The sequence below is a fragment of the Equus quagga genome, chromosome 9 (genome assembly GCF_021613505.1).
Source record: "Equus quagga isolate Etosha38 chromosome 9, UCLA_HA_Equagga_1.0, whole genome shotgun sequence".
Taxonomy (NCBI): domain Eukaryota; kingdom Metazoa; phylum Chordata; class Mammalia; order Perissodactyla; family Equidae; genus Equus; species Equus quagga.
Genome location: NC_060275.1, coordinates 64,971,530 through 64,987,525, shown reverse-complemented (window position 1 = coordinate 64,987,525; position 15,996 = coordinate 64,971,530). Strand labels below are relative to the sequence as shown.

General features: G+C 52.7%; 2 protein-coding genes across 2 annotated transcripts in view; one reads left to right on the top strand and one right to left on the bottom strand.

Moving 5' to 3' along the window:
- Positions 1 to 10,400, bottom strand: part of LOC124245051 (ultra-long-chain fatty acid omega-hydroxylase) — a 49,528-nt gene extending 39,128 nt beyond the window's left edge. The window contains exon 1 of the mRNA XM_046672166.1: positions 10,104 to 10,400. Coding sequence (XP_046528122.1) covers positions 10,104 to 10,400 — 297 coding nt within the window. The remainder of the gene's footprint in view (positions 1 to 10,103) is intronic.
- A 54-nt stretch (positions 10,401 to 10,454) lies between these two features.
- On the top strand, positions 10,455 to 15,683 carry PGLYRP2 (peptidoglycan recognition protein 2). The gene is made up of 5 exons (XM_046672167.1): positions 10,455 to 10,586; positions 11,720 to 12,829; positions 13,608 to 13,818; positions 14,383 to 14,680; positions 15,483 to 15,683. The coding sequence occupies exons 1-5, from the start codon at positions 10,523 to 10,525 to the stop codon at positions 15,561 to 15,563; spliced, it is 1,764 nt and encodes a 587-aa protein (XP_046528123.1). The 5' UTR covers positions 10,455 to 10,522; the 3' UTR covers positions 15,564 to 15,683.
- Positions 15,684 to 15,996: the final 313 nt, after the last annotated feature.

Here is a 15,996-nt window from a genome sequence, read left to right as displayed (position 1 = left end):
GAACCTCATTTGACCACTTTTTTGTTTGTTTGATCCATCTGTAAATCAAAGGCTTAATATGGGCTCTATCCTCTGCCTACATGACGATACTCATTTTCCACAATAAGGTAGGGACTTGAGTCATGATCATTTATAGATAGAGAGATGGAGGCTCAGAGGATGGAAGTAACTTGCCCATGTTGGAGGTTGAACCCAGACCTGTCAGATTCCAATGATGGCAGTCTATAGTGGGGTGAATCCTAAGATCCTCCTTAGCAAGCATCTGGTACCCGGCAGTCACTAAGCAGATGGGAGCTGTTCTGATGGTCATTCATCTCAGGGTGGTGTGGGGCCGCCCCTCCCAGCCTCCGTTTCCTTGGCTGCAAAGTGGGGACTTGGAATTCTCTCCTCACTGGCTGTAGGAGGCATCAGAGATATAAAGTGTGTAAAAATAAATGATTGGGTTTGGAAATTCCTCAGAAAGTTAAACATAGAGTTGTCACATGGCCCAGCAATTCCACTCCTAGATATAGACCCAAAAGAGTTGAAAACAATACTCAGACAAGTACATGTACACTCGTGTTCACAGCAGCCAAAAGTGGAGACAACCCAGATGTCCGTGGAATGAATGGATAAACAAAATGTGGCACCCACCTCAAACAGAGTCGTACCCAGCCATAACAAGAAGCGAAGCACCGACACGCACCACAGCGTGGACAAACCACAAAAGCCTCACGCTGAGGGAGGGAAGCCAGACACAAAAGGCCACATTTCTATGAAATGTCCAAAAGAGGTAATTCTTAGGGGCAGACAGAAGAGTGGTGGCTGCCAGGGGCTGGGGAGGGGGTTGGGGACTGACGACTTAATCAGTATGGGGTTTCCGTCTGGGGTGATGGAATGTTCTGGAACTAGATAGAGGTGATGGTTGCACAACATTGTGAATGTGCTCAATGCCACTGAATTGTTCACTTTAAAATGGTGAATTTTATGTTATGTGAATTTTACCTCAATAATAAATAAATAGCAAATGAGTAAGTGGTGGGAAGTGGATGGGTGTGATTGCATAGCACCAATTCCTCGGCTCCTGCCATGAGAAGGACACGTTATTAGTCCCATTTTGGAGATGGAGAAATCAAGGCACAGAGAGGGGAGCTGCTCCACCCAGGAGATGAGGAGGCCCAAATTGGAGGTGGGGTCCCCCTGACCTCAAGCAGGTTCCGCTCCTCTGCCTGGGAGCCACGCAGGTGACAGACGCCCACAGTGAGGTCACCACCCTTGGCACAGATGACCAAGAGGGCAGACAGCAGAGCCCAGGAAGTTGGCCAGCTCCACCTGGTTCTTTTCCCCTGGCCCAGGAGAACCCAGCCAGGGAGGCCCAGAGCTAAGAAGCTGTCCTCTGTTCAGACAGGAAATCTTCTGTTAGTGTCACCTCTCTATGCCCAGCCTTGTGCTAAATGCCCCAAGAAGACTCAGCCTTGGAGCCACACTCAAGGAGTTCCCAGTCTGAAGAGTACAGAGCTGGACACAGACACTCCCAACTTTTCAGAGTCAGGGCTGAGCCACAGAAAGGAGCCTGGAACTGGGAAATCCAAGAGCAGAAAGCCAGAGGAGAAGGGGAGGCTTCCTGGAAAGGGGGATATTGGAGGTGGGTTTTGAAGAGTGTATAGGAGTCCACCAGGTCAAATGAAAAGGTTTGTGGGTATTTTACACACTCAAATACTTTACTAGGGGGAATGCAAAGTGAATTAAGCCCTGAGGGGGGAAATTGGTAATATCTGGCAAAATTATATATGCATTTATCCACTTAGAGGAATATCTCCCAGTGATTCCCTTGCAAAAATAAGAAAAGGTGAATGTACATGGCTTTTCATAGCAGCACTATTTAAAATATCAAAAGACTGGAAATAGCCCATATGTCCATCAATAGGGAATTGGTTGAATAAACTATGACACGGTCACATGATGGAGTACTATGCAGCTGTAAAAACGAATTAAGAAGATCTCTGTGTAGGAGTATGGAGAGATCTCCAGGAAACAATGGTAAGTGGAAAAACAACAAAGTAGACTTAAATATATATATAATGGAAAGATAGACCATGAAAAAATTATAAATGGTTACCTGAAGAGGAAGGGAAGAACACGATGGGAGGTAGGAAGGTACAAGAATAGAAGCTATGAGGGCCGGCCTGGTGGTGCAGTGGTTAAGTGTGTACGTTCTGCTTCTCGGCCGCCCGGGATTCACCAGTTCGGATCCCCAGTGCGGACATGGCACCACTTGGCAAAAGCCATGCTGTGGTAGGTGTCCCACGTATAAAGTAGAGGAAGATGGGCACAGATGTTACCTCAGGGCCAGTCTTCCTCAGCAAAAAGAGGAGGATTGGCAGTAGTTAGCTTAGGGCTAATCTTCCTCAAAAAAAAATAAAAATAAATTTAAAAAAAGAATAGAAGCTAGATGTCTCTTTATATACCTTGTTTTGTAGGTGTGACTTTGGAACCATGTAAATATCTTACGTATTTCTAAAATAATATTAGATTTTAAAAATAATTCCCTCACTTCACACCCATTAGAATGGCTATTTTAAATAAAGAAAAGAACAAGTGCTGGTGCGGACATGGAGAAAGTGGAACCTTGTGCACTGCTAGCAGGAAGGTAAAATGGTGCAGCCACTGTGGAAAACAGTATGGAGTTTTCTTGAAAAATTACACAGAGTGAGCCCTGATGGTGTAGTGGTTAAACTTCGGCACTGTTACCACTTGGGTGGCCCGGTTTGTTTCCCGGGCTCAGAACCACAGCACTCATCTGTCAGTAGCCATGCTGTGGTGACTCACATAGAAGAACTGGAAGGACTTACAACTAAAATATACAGCTACGCTCTTGGGCTTTCGGGAGAAAAAAAAAGAGGAAGATTGGCAACAGATGTTAGCTCAGGGCGAACCTTCCCCAGAAAAAAAAAAAAAAAGGAAAAAAAGCATTCTATTAAAGAAAATTAAACATACAATTACCACATAATCCAGTAATTCCACTTCTGGGCATGTACGCAAAAGAAGCGAAAGCAGGAACTCAAACAGATATTTGTACACCCGTGTTCACAGTAGCACTATTCTCAATAGCCAAAAACTGGAAGCAACTCAAGTGTCCATCAACAATGAATAGATAAACACAATGTGGTCCATCCACACAGTGGAATATTATGCAGCCTTAAAAAGGAAGGAAATTCTGACACATGTACAACATGGATGAACCTTGAGGATGTTATGCTAAGTAAAAGAAAACAGTCACAAAAGGGACAAATACTGTGTGATTCCGCTTATATGACGTACCTAGAAGAGTCAGATTCATACAGACAGAAGGTAGAAAGGTGGGTGCAAGCGACTCAGTGGAGGGAGGAATGGGCAGTGAGGGTTTAATGAGGGCAGAGTTTCAGCTAGAGAAAATGAAACAGTTCTAGAGATGGATGGTGGGGATGGGTGCACAACAACGTGAATGTGCCTAATGCCACTGAACTGTATGCTTAAAATGGTTAAAATGGGGGCTGGCCCTGTGGCCGAGTGGTTAAGTTCGCGCACTCCGCTGCAGGTGGCCCAGTGTTTCGTTGGTTCGAATCCTGGGCATGGACATGGCACTGCCCATCAAACCACGCTGAGGCAGCATCCCAAATGCCACAACTAGAAGGACCCACAACAAAGACTATCCAACTATGTACCAAGGGGCTTTGGGGAGAAAAAGGAAAAAATAAAATCTTTTAAAAAAATGGTTAAAATGGTAAATTTTATGTTATGTATATTTTACCATAATAAAAAAAGTATGTAATGTGGCATTACCTCATTTAAATAACCCAGTGACTCCAAATTGCTTTTGTTATAATACAATATTTCAGAGATATTTATAAATGAGGAGGTGGAATAGTGAGATAAATTTTTCAATAATTATAACAGATTAATAATAATAACTACAACAATATTAATTTTATTTGAGATATTGTCTAATTACACAGTGTTTCTAGTTGCACAATTATAATGCACAATCTTATCATGAGGTGTTTTTATTGTTGTTACTGTCTTAAAAAATTAAAACTTTCTGCCCTCAAAAAAAATTCCCTGAAAATCAAGTGTCAGGTTAGTGGCAGGCTGTACAGAAAGAAGCTGTTTCAAGTGACAGCACAGTAATGTGACAGCACATCCCCAGTGAGCCATGCCCAAAGGACACACACACAAAAGGAACCAGAAAAAAAAGTCTTAAACTGTTTGTCAATAATCATATTGTTTAAGGTACTATTGGTATATTATTCTGAGATTGATGTGGTGTATTGTGGAATAAAGCAAATGTCGGTGTCATTGGGAATTTAGATATTCAGTGTGAGAAAAAGAAAATACAGATATAAGATGGATCAGGTGAAGTAAAAGCCATGTAATCCTGAATATGAAATGGAAGTATCAGCATAAATTCATGGTGTATTTTATTTTTTTTTTAAATAGTGGAGGATTTTCTATTTCTTCCCAATGAAAAGACCTAGAAACAGCAACTCACCCAGTAGCCCGGAGGACCCTACCCCGTCAGCTGTGATCTCTAAGTCCCACGTTCTAATCAAAGGGACAAGGGCCCCTTGGAGAAATGGTCGACCCCAGGCCTGTGGCAGGAAATGTGCCAGCTGCTCCTGGGATGTCTTGTTGCACCAGAAAGCAAGAAAGCTACCTGAGAGTCCTGCCGAAAGAGCTCAAAAGACCCACCAAAGGGAAGAGGCGCCCACCAGCCAAGGAGGGGATAACAATTGGATTATCAACAACGATAAAACTGCAGTGTACTGACCCATGTCAACTGTTTAAATCCACAAGTTCATAAAAACATAGAGGAGAAAAAGCTCATTATTTCCCTTTGGAGGATGTCAAGGAACCCAGCAATTATTTTGAAAATCAGGAAAGAAAAAAGGCAAGCGTTTATCTTGCCTTTGCCATGTGAATTGTACCACTGGGTAACCAACTGGTAGATGAGAGGGTGTTTCTCTTTCTGGAGGTATTCCAGCTAATCAATGAAGAAGGAATACATCATTCCAATAGCACTCTGTCGTAGCTGCTAATGAATGAATATATCCAGGCAGTGATCATCAACGGTAGATAGCATCACAGAAGAGAGACAGTGAGTGGCAATTATAGAAGAAATAAGATGGCTCATGGGTTGACACATATCAACTGGATGATGGATGTCCATGGGACTTCGTTATATAATTCTCTCTACTTTTCCATATATTTTAAATCTTCTGTTTAGAAAATAACGTTTAAAGCCCTTTGCCCTGTGTCATTTTCTCAAAGCAGGATGAAGACAAGTAGGAGGCTGTGGGTGCTCGGTAAGTATTTCCCAAGGAGCACCGACATCTGGCCTCATTTCCCCCACGCTCATTCTTGGCCTCTAGCACACCACCGAGGGCTGACCTCACAATCTCACTAGGACAGCCAGTGTCCTAGGTTACAAAATTCCCTCCCCTCCAGTGCCAGGACCAGGTGTCTGAGCTGAAATCTCACCTCTACCCTCCCAGAAAGACAGTACTGCAGTCATCCTGCCGGCCGGGACTGTACAGCGGCCCCAGCTGGAGGCCGCAAGGTCAACGGCCTGCACTACGACTTGCTTCTCCCTTTGGTGAAATGGGACTCAACCAGTTCTGGGCCCGGCCTGGCCTGGCTTTAATGATCTGGCTGCGGTTCCAGACCAGCTGGTGGCCCAGCCCTAAGGCCCAGCTGGCTGCTGGGGGCCTGGGCCCAGCAGGGAGACTTGTCTTGGACAAGTGGCCCAGATGCAGAAATAATGCATGACTGTGAGCTAGATTCATCCAGGACGTGGGAGTCTGGCCGTAACAGAATATCCTGTGGGCTGAGCCTCTGCTGGGGAGGCTGAGGCAGGTGGGTGGATGGGCAGGAACAACTCTGTACTCATCGGATGCTTTCCACACGCTAGCAGAGTCCTAAGTGCTTTCCGCGCATCCCCTCATCTAACACTCACAATAACCCAGCAAGGTTGGGACTATTCTCCCATTTTAGAGATAGACAAAATGAGGGCTAGAGATTAAGCCACTTGCTCCAGCTAGTAAGCAACAGAGTGAGAATTTGAATTCAAGTGGGCTGGCTCGGCAAACTTTGTTAAAAATCCACACAGATCAAAAGGAAATGAAATCACTATCCTAAAGAGATATATGCACCCTCATGTTCATTGCAGCATTATTCACAATAGCCAAGACACGGAGACAGCCTAAGAGTCCCTCAGTGGATGAATGGATAAAGAAAATGTGGTGTATATATAAAATGGAATATTATTAAACCACAAAAAAGGAGATCCTGCCATTTGTGACAACACGAACGAAAGCTGAGGGCATTTGCTAAGTGAAATAAGTCAGACAGAGATAGACAAGTACTGTACGATCTCACTTACATGTGGAATCTAAAAAAAATGAACTCATGGAAATAGAGCAGAACGGTGGTTGCCAGAGGCTGGGCTGGGGGAAATGGGGAGACACGGGTCAAAGGGTACAAACTTCTAGTTACAAGATGACTAACTTCCAGGCATCTAATGTACACCATGGTGACTATAGTTAACAACACTTTATTATATACTTGAATGTTGCTAAAAGAGTAGATCTTCAAAGTTCTTGGGGCTGGCCCCATGGCTGAGTGATTAAGTTTGCACGCTCCACTTCGGTGGCCCAGGGTTTCGGTGGTTCAAATCCTGGGTGCGGACATGGCACCACTCATTAGGCCACGCTGAGGCAGCGTCCCACATGCCACAGCTAGAAGGACTCACAACTAAAGATATACAATTATGTACCAGGGGGCTTTGGGGAGAAAAAGGAAAAAAAATAAATCTTTTAAAAAAAAAGTTCTCAACAGGAAGAAAAAAATGGTAACTATGTGAGGTGATATTAACCAACATTGATCTGATAAACATTTTGCAATCTTTACATATATTAAATTGTCACGTTGCACACCTTAAACTTACACAACGTTATATGTCAGTTACAGCTCAATAAAGCTGGGGAGGTGGAAGCCACATGTTTTCAGCTTTGCAGACCAGCTGGTCTCTGTCACAATGACTCAGCTCTGCCATTGCAGCATAAAAACGGTCATAGACAACATGGAAACGAACGAGAGAGAATGTGTTCCAACAAGCCTTCACTTTCCACAAACTGTGGTCCATCCACACAATGGAGTATTACTCAGCCATAGAAAGGGCTGAAGCCCTGACACACATTACAACGTGGACGAACCTCGGCACCCTCACGCTGAGTGAGAGGAGCCAGACCCAGAAGGCCACACGGTGTGTGATCCCATTCATACGAAACGTACAGAACAGGCAAATCCACAGACAGAAAGCAGCTTAGTGCTACCAGGGGCTGGGGGCGGGGGGATGGGGAGTGACTGCTCATGAGGATGGGGTCTCCTTCTGGGGTGATGGACATTTTCTAGAACTAGAGGTGATGGTTGCACAAGATTGTAAATGTACGAAACGCCACAAATTGTGTACATTTTTAAATGGTTCATTTTATGTTAGGTGAATTTCACCTCGGAAAAAAAACAAAAAAAGAGAAAACATTATTTACAGAAACAGACAACTGGCCCAGAGGCTATAGTTTGCCAACTCCCACTTTAGGACATCACTTAACAAAACCCAGAACTGAATTTTAAAAACTTGTAGGCATACCAAATCTTAGCTCAAAGCCCTGCATGCAGCAGTTTTTATTATTCCATCAGGATCTTCGTGGCTATTAAAGTGATGGCTACCAAAGTGAAGATTATTCAGCCCGGAGTTCCTCCTCCTCTGGCCTCTGGCCTTGATCCCAGCCTCTCTTCAGATCCAGGGCCCTGGGCTCTGCCTGTCTGTGCCAGTGCTGTCTCCATCAGAGCCAGCCCCAGGCCCTGGCCAGTGGGTCCTTTCATGAGGCCACCGGCTTGTCTGCAGCCCGGAGGGGCCTTGACCTACGCTGGCAGGTGGGCCTCTGGAGGCGGGAGAGAAGCAGGGATAGCAGGGTGACTCATCACGGGAACCCCAGCCTCTCTGCTGCCTCCCAGCACAGCGCAGACCAGGTGCCTCGTGTGTGGGCGCCTGCTGGTGTCTTTCAGAGCCCGACCCCAAAGTGACCTCACTTCCTCAATCAGGCCTTTCATGTACTCAGCGATCCCTTCCTGACACCCACTTGGTCCCTGGCCTGTGCTGGGCGTTTCTGGGCACCCCAAGAGGGCTCAGCATCTCGTAGTCTAGGGGAGACAAAACCAGACAGAGAAACTCCAGGCCTTGCATGGACAGGTCTAGGTCAAAGGGAGGAACCCCGGGGTCAGGGAGCCAGGATGGAGAAAGGGAGGAGCCAGGGGTAATCAGGGAGGCTTCCTGGGGGCAGGGTCCTACTCCAGAAGGTCACAAATCCAAGATACACCCTAAGGAAATGCCAACTGGCCATGACATGTCCGTGGCTCAAACACAACCCAGCTCCTGCCACCAACTCCAAGCTCTAAAAGGCTGCCCATCTGGCTGGCTCACGAATTCCAGGGTGTGAAGTCGCTCTACAGCTAGTCCCCAAACACTTCAGCAGTGCAAAGGGTCATCATTACTGTGACCCTGACCCAGTTGCCGGATAGTGGAAACATGCACTAGGTTTGGAGCTATGTCCAAGGTTCTAGCTACGTGACCTCAGGCAAGTCACTTCACCTCTCTGAGCTCACCCTCCTGCTGGTTAAAATGGGCATTTATAACTGGCTGATAAATAAATCTGCGAGGGTCCCCCACAGCCACAACTAGGGGAGAATCAGAGGGACAAACCCAGGGTCCATGATGCTGAACCATGGTCATCCCTAGACATCAGGCAGGCATCTCATGCGACAGCCACGGCTCAGCATCCCGGGGGCTCTGCCTGTGGACACAGGGCCGAGACGAGGGTAAGGCAAGCGAGGCGCAAAGACAGGATCAGAGTTCCCAAGGTTTCCTTTCACCTCTGGCTCTAATATATCTTGTCACAGTGCTGTTCCCCATCTTGTCTTTATCCAAAATGTTGACATTTCGTTCATGGATTTTTTGCATTTGCTTTTTAGTTTTTTAAAACATTGCATTGAAGGGCCAGCCCGGTGGCGCAGCGGTTAAGTTCGTGTGCTCTGCTTCGGTGGCCTGGGGTTTGCAGGTTCAGATCCCGGGCACTGACCTACACAGCGCTCATCAAGTCATGCTGTGGCAGCATCCCATGTACAAAATAGAGGAGGACTGGCACGGATGTTAACTCAGCAACAGTCTTCCTCACCAAAAATAAAAACACAAAACCACCACCACACTGCATTGAAATATTATCTTGATAGCAAGATTTTCAGCACCACCTTAAATCTTGCACCTGAGGCATGTACCTCCTTCTCCTCACTCTAGTCCTCACCCCATGGACACACAGCCCACATCCTCCACTGGGCAGAGCCCCATCCCCGAATCCTCAGAAGTTGGCACTTGGAGGAGCGTATTTCCTCAGATTCTCCTGGGAACTGGATTCCCCTCCCTCCCTCTGCCCCCACTGTGCGCCCAGCTTTGTGCTGGGCCATGCTGGGTGCCCCGAGAGGACACCTGACACCTGAGCAGGCTTCCTGGGGAACCCCAGGCCTGGCTCAGGCCCGTCCAGGCCCGCCCCGTGCTGAGCGCCTGGCCCGGTGGGTTTCCTGGAAACTCCCCAGGCTAGTTTCGGGGTGGGAGGCTCACAGGGAAGCAATTTACACAGCAGCCCCAGCCGTGTCGAGCCCGTCCCACCCGACGCTGGAATAAAGAGGAGGCAGGCTCCCTTCTGCGGGACTCGGCCACAGGCACCTGAGAACAGGGAGGACCCCTCACTGCCAGCCCAGGTGAGCCCAGAGCCAGCTCCCACGACACAGCAGCTCCCGAGTGCCCCACCCAGGCCCTGCTCTCAGCTTGCCTCTGGGGGCTTGGGGTCGGGAGCTGGAACTGGATGAGAGGGGCCGTCTCCGAGCCCCCGTGGCTCAGTGCAGCCTCAGCAAAAACTGTCCTCGGCCCCTGCACCCATTCTCTGCCTGAGCCTCCAGTGCTGGCAGCAAAGAAGGCAGGAGGCTGCCAACCTCAGGCCGCTCCTTCTCTCCCCTCCCAGCGCAGCCGGTCTTACCAGTCGTGCAGGCACCTGAGCACCCCCTCTGGTGGCAGCAGCAGCTAAAGACTGTCTCCGAAGGAAGGGGCTAGAACTCGCTGGACTGGCCTCAGTCTCCCTCTCTCGGGAACGGCCAGAGTTTGCTGGAGTCTGATCTACCCAGCCTCCAGGCCTCTCTTGGGATGGGCCTGGCTTACTGACCCTTGACCTCAGCCTGGGAGGGAGCAGATAGGATGAGGGACCTTCTGAGACCCAGATGACATTGACCCAGGGCATGGCCTCCCGCCCACAGCTCTGAAAGGGGTGCAGTGTCATTCACCGCTGGACTTCGGCAGTACCCAAAGGCACTGCTCAGTCTCCAGGCCTGTCTCCTTCCAGCTCTGCCGAGGTCTCCGCTGAGGTCAGCCGGCTGCGTCCTCCGGAAGCTGGAACCCCCAATGGCGGCCCAGGGTGTCCTCTGGGTCCTGCTCGGACTGCTCCTACGGCTGGAGCCAGGAACAGGTGGGTCAGAAGGCAGAGGCCTGGGCCCAGGACTCTCAGTCCTGCAGGGGTGTGCTGCTGCCCCCTCTGTGTCCAGCCCTACACAGGGTGAGGCCGAGACCCCAGGAGGCCCCAGTCTCAAGGAACCTCCAGCCTGGGGACAGAGAGGCTCCCTACCCCACAGGGTCAGGGCAGGGCTTGGGGGAAGGACTTGGGGACAGAAAAGCACAAATTGAGAAGGCTTTCTAGAGGAGAGGACATAGATGTAGCACAGGAAGGAGAATTTTACTTGGTGGAGAAGCAGGAAACGACGTTTTAGGCAGAGAGAAGAGCAAAGTTCAGGGGAATTCCAGTGTGGACTGTCTGGAGAAGAGCCTGGATTCTAAACAGCAGAGGGTAAGGATGAAGCCTTCTTGGATTCACATCCTGCCTCTGCCACTTCCTAGCTGTGTGACCTTAGGCAGGTAATTTAACCTCTCTGTGCTCATAGGGCTGCTGTGACGATTACGTGAGTTTAGTTACACGAGTTGCCTCGAACGGGGTCTGGCACATGGTAAACGTTTGACAATCATTAGCTATTATTCAACGACCCACCCCAGCTGGGCCCAGCCCTCGTAGGTTCCAGGTTCAACTGCTGACATCTCCCCACAAGGCACAGGTACACCTTCTCCTCCCGGGGCATCCTTCGAGATACCTTTCCTCCTAAAATCCCCCAAAGTCCAACCCATCATGAAAAACTATCTTTCCTTCAAAATACCTGTGGACTCTGTCCACTTCTGTCCGTCACACTGCCACCACTCTAGCTTTGGCCTCCCCCATCACTCCCCTCCACACTGTCTCCCCTGCTGTGCTCTAGCCCCCTCAAAATCCATTCTGCACACGGCAGCCCAAGGAGCAATCCTAGAACACCAGCCTGGCCGCATCTGTCTCCTGCTCACGAACCTGCTATGGCTCCCCAGTGCTCACTGACAGGCTAAGCTCCTTAACCTGTTGTCTGTGCCTCAGTTTCATCATCTACACAAGGACGGTGTTGGGAGTCACAGGATTGTCAGATGGAGGGCTGGGGGCATTGAGAAGATGTGGAAACAGCAGGGAGAGGCTCAGGCACAGGGGGTGCCGGGAGCACTGGGCTAACACCTTCCCTGCTCCTGCAGCGACCCTGCCCCTGGTCATGGACTCCGTCATCCAGGCCCTGGCTGAGCTGGAGCAGAAGGCGCCAGCCACTGAGGCCAGCCACACTGCCTCTGCGTGGCTACTGTCAGCCCAGGACTCAGGCCCCCACGACGCCCTCCACCACTTCCTGCTGGAGGGGCGACGTCTCAAGGCCACGGAGCTGGACCCCCCTCCACTGAGCCCAGAGCTGCGAGGCCTGGCCAAGGAGGTGGCCCGACACGGCGTGCGGGACGGGCAGGAACACGGGGTGGTGCTGGCACCTGACGGCTCGACCGTGGCTGTGCAGCCTCTGCTGGCGGGGCTGGAGGCAGGGTTGCAGGGGCGACGGGCTGTCAGCTTGCCCTTGGAGAGCACGGCCACCCCTCCAGACGCCAGAGCCCCCTCTCCAGCTGCTGGAGGCTCAGTTCCTGACGTCAGAGTCCCCTCCCCAGGATGCAGGGATGCCTCTGCAGACGTCACCTCTACAGATGCCAGAGCCGCATTCCCAAACGCAAGAGCCGCAGACCTAGGCATCACAGCCACCTCTCCAGATGTTAGACCTGGCTCTCCAGATGTCCCAGCCTCCTCACCAGGTGCCAAAGCCGAGTCCCCAACTACTGTGGACAGCCTCCTGGTGGTCACCCTGGCCAAAGACCTGGGCCTGACCTTCCTCCAGGGCCCCCAGACCCTGAGCCACCCAGGCCTGGGAAGTGAGGGCTGCTGGGACCAGCTCTCTGCCCCCCGGGCCTTCACGCTCCTGGACCCCCAGGCATCGCCACTCACCACGGCCTTCCTCAACGGTGCCCTGGACGGGGCTCTCCTTGGAGACTACCTGAGCCGGGCCTCTGAGCCCCGGCCACCCCTCAGCCGCCTGCTGAGCCAATACTATGGAGCTGGGGTAGCAGGAGACCCAGGGTTCCGCAGCAACTTCCGACGGCAGAACGGAGGGGCTCTGATTTCAGTCCCCACCCTGACCCAACAGGTGTGGGGGGCCCTCATCCTGCTACAGAGACTGGAGCCAGCACAGGCTCCTCAGCTGCAGGGCCTGAGCCCAGAACAGTTGGTGCAGGTGGCCACCCACGCTTCCACAGAGTTCATGGAGGCCTTCCTGGGTGAGAAGGGTCCCCACCCACTGCGACCTTCCCTCTCACAGACCCACTCAGCCCCACGTGGTTAGGACTCGGGGCTTCCAGAGGGGGCAATGAGGGCTCTGACTGGGGCGGGGAGGGGGGTGGCCAGGAGAGCTGCACAGGTGAGGAAAGGCTAGAGTTGGGTCTTGAAGAATGAATAGGCGTTTGCCTGACAAAAAAAAGTGAGGACAAGACCGTTGCAGGATTCCAGGAGGGGGGCTCAGTACATGCAAAGGCACAGAGGTTCTAGTGGAAGTTCAGCCAGTTACTCCTGTGCATCCCTAGGTGAGTTGCTTCACTTCTCTGAACCTCACTTTCTTCAGTGAAGCTGGGTAAATCATTGCTTCCTCTTGGATTCACTAGATGGTTTAAGATAGATGAAGCACGTCAAGCAAGTGGCACGCAGTCGGAGCGCAATAAATGGGGCTGAGGTTCCTCTTTTCTCAGGGTGGCTCTCCGCCCTAGGGCTCCGAGCAGGGCCAGCCTTGGGTCCTGGGTTGTAAACAGCTTGAAGTCTGAGCTAAAATTCTTGGGGTTTATCCTGAAGGTGACAGGAGTCGTAGCGGATATTCCAACAGGACTGGAATGCTGTTAAATTTAGTTACGTGAGATTCCAGTGGGGCCAGCGTGGTGTGAGATTGAACTGTCCCCAAATCTGGGAGGCGGCTGCGGGGTGATCCATACGCGCGCTCCAATGGGGGTGCAGGCGGCCAGCAGAGAATCGCTGGCTGACCGCAGCCCCGGACTCCCTTCCCGGCAGGGTGCCCGGCCATCCACCCGCGCTGCCGCTGGGGCGCGGCGCCGTACCAGGGCCGCCCGACGCCGCTGCAGCTGCCGCTCGGGTTCCTGTACGTGCACCACACGTACGTGCCGGCGCCCCCCTGCACCGCCTTCGAGCACTGCGCCCGCAACATGCGCTCCATGCAGCGCTTCCACCAGGACACGCGCGGCTGGGGAGACATCGGCTACAGGCAAGCGGCGTCCAGCGGATGGGGCGGGGGCGGGGCGAGGGGCAGGGGCGGGGGCGGGGCGGGGGATGGGGAGGGGCCTGATGCAGGGGGCGGTGCTCCGACTAGAGCTAACCTGCGCCACCTGGGAGTTCGGGAGGGGTGGGGCCGGGTGGAGAGGGGGCGTGGCCGGGGCAGGGTCGAGGCCTTCGCAGGGACCAGAACCAGCTCAACAGTGGGACTCTTGGGTTTAGGGTGGGAACTAGGAAAGGAGGCGGGACTTGGAGAGGAACAGGACCTGTGGTAGGGTCTGGGAGTAGGACCGAGGACGGAAAAGGACTCTGCAGCGCCCAGGAGGCGTACTTGAGACAACGAGGAGGGCGTGGCCAAGGCTGAGGGCCGGATCCAGAGAAACGGGTGGCGCTCGGCGGGGGCGTGGGACGAGGCTGGACGGGGCAGGGCCAGCGCGACCCGGCGGGACTTGGGGTCGGGGTGCCCTCGGCACAGGAGCGGAATCTGGGGTACGGGCCAGGTGAGGGGCGGGGCCTGGCTGACGCCGCCCGGGGCCTGCTCCCCCTCCCTCCGCAGTTTCGTGGTGGGCTCGGACGGCTACGTGTACGAGGGCCGCGGCTGGCACTGGGTGGGCGCGCACACGCGCGGTCACAACTCCCGCGGCTTCGGCGTGGCCTTCGTGGGCAACTACACGGCCGAGCTGCCCACCGAGACCGCGCTGCGCACCGTGCGCGACGTGCTCCCGCGCTGCGCGGTGCGCGCCGGCCTCCTCCGGCCGAGCTACCGGCTGCTCGGCCACCGCCAGCTCGTGCCCACCACCTGCCCCGGCCACGCGCTCTTCGACCTGCTGCGCACCTGGCCGCGCTTCGACGCGGTGAGTGCCGGACGCCCGCGCACCGCCGGCCGGCGGCCCCTGACCCTTCCTGTAGCCCCGGTGCCCCCACAGCCTCAGCAGGGCCTCTGATGGCCCTCACGGCCCGGCTATTCAGGCAACCCAGGCCCAGACTTCAGTCGTTCCGCTCACAACATCCCCTACTCGCTGTCCTCTGCCTGCACAACCTCGGCCCAGCCCCTCACCCAGCCAGCTTGTCCTTTGCCCAGTCCCAAGCACCTCTGCCCTGCCAACCAAGGCGTGGACCCTGACCCTGCAGCAGTCCCTATGCCCTCACACCCTCAGCCTGGCCTGCATCACCCATACCCAAGTCACGACCCTTCAGCCTGCACAACCTAGTCCCAGCCCACCCAACCTTGGCCTCACCCCTGCCCCCTACCCAAAGGCCCTATGTCCACACAACGCTAACCTAGCCCATTACCCTCTACAGAAAACCCGTCTGCCTGCACAACCTCTGTCCAGTCCCTAACCCTGTGTTGCAACCCTCTGCCCAGACAATCTCAGTCCTGAAGATGCTTGCTCAACCCTAGCCTCCCTGACTCCTCATGACAACTCTGATGCTGGAGCAATCTAGGCCCAGCCAGCACAACCTCGGCCTGATGACCCCACCCCAGCCCCTGACCTTGATCACCAAACACCTCTCTCATCACCTCTGCACAATCTCATGCAGTGTTGTACCCACCCCCTCACTTTAGGCTCCTGTCCTCTTCCCAGTCCAGGGTCCCTTCACAAGGAGGACAGACCCAGCACCACCCACAAGCCTCACACTCCCTTGTCTTTCTAGAATGTGAAACCAAGAACTGCCAGGAGGGCTTCCAGGAGAGGACCCCCCGCCATGATCCTGCCAGCCACAGACCTCCAATAAAGGGACCATGGAAAGAAAGCCCGTGTCCACGCACCATGTGTTTGCATGTGTTGTCTTAGTTTGGGTTTGCCCGGAGGCACACCCTGAGACAAGAATTCCAGGGCAAGTAGTTTAGGAGGCGATCCCAGGACATGTCAGTTGGGGAATGAGGAGGAGAGGTGGGGAAAGGAAGGCAGCCAGGAATGGGTGCTTTATCCAGCGGGTTGGCACTGGGAGCACATGCAGCTCAATTCCACGGAGGAGCTCTGGGGACAATGTGGGACACAACCCCAGGATCATCCCACGCAAGGAGCAAGAGAGCTGGGGTGTTGATCCCCCGACTCCCATAGTCATTGGCTGAGGGCTTTCTCAGGGCAGTGTTAATTCTCTGGCCTCTAAGCTGCGTGTTGCATAAGCAGAGGACACGGTCTGTCCGGGAAAGCCCTCTAGCAAA

Bases quoted from the DNA above. Each gene is read 5' to 3' on its own strand.
- PGLYRP2 (XM_046672167.1), top strand. From the start codon at position 10,523: ATGGCGGCCCAGGGTGTCCTCTGGGTCCTGCTCGGACTGCTCCTACGG. The intron at 10,587-11,719 runs GTGGGTCAGAAG...CTGCTCCTGCAG, and splicing joins ACGGCTGGAGCCAGGAACAG to CGACCCTGCCCCTGGTCATG. The intron at 13,819-14,382 runs GCAAGCGGCGTC...CTCCCTCCGCAG, and splicing joins TGGGGAGACATCGGCTACAG to TTTCGTGGTGGGCTCGGACG.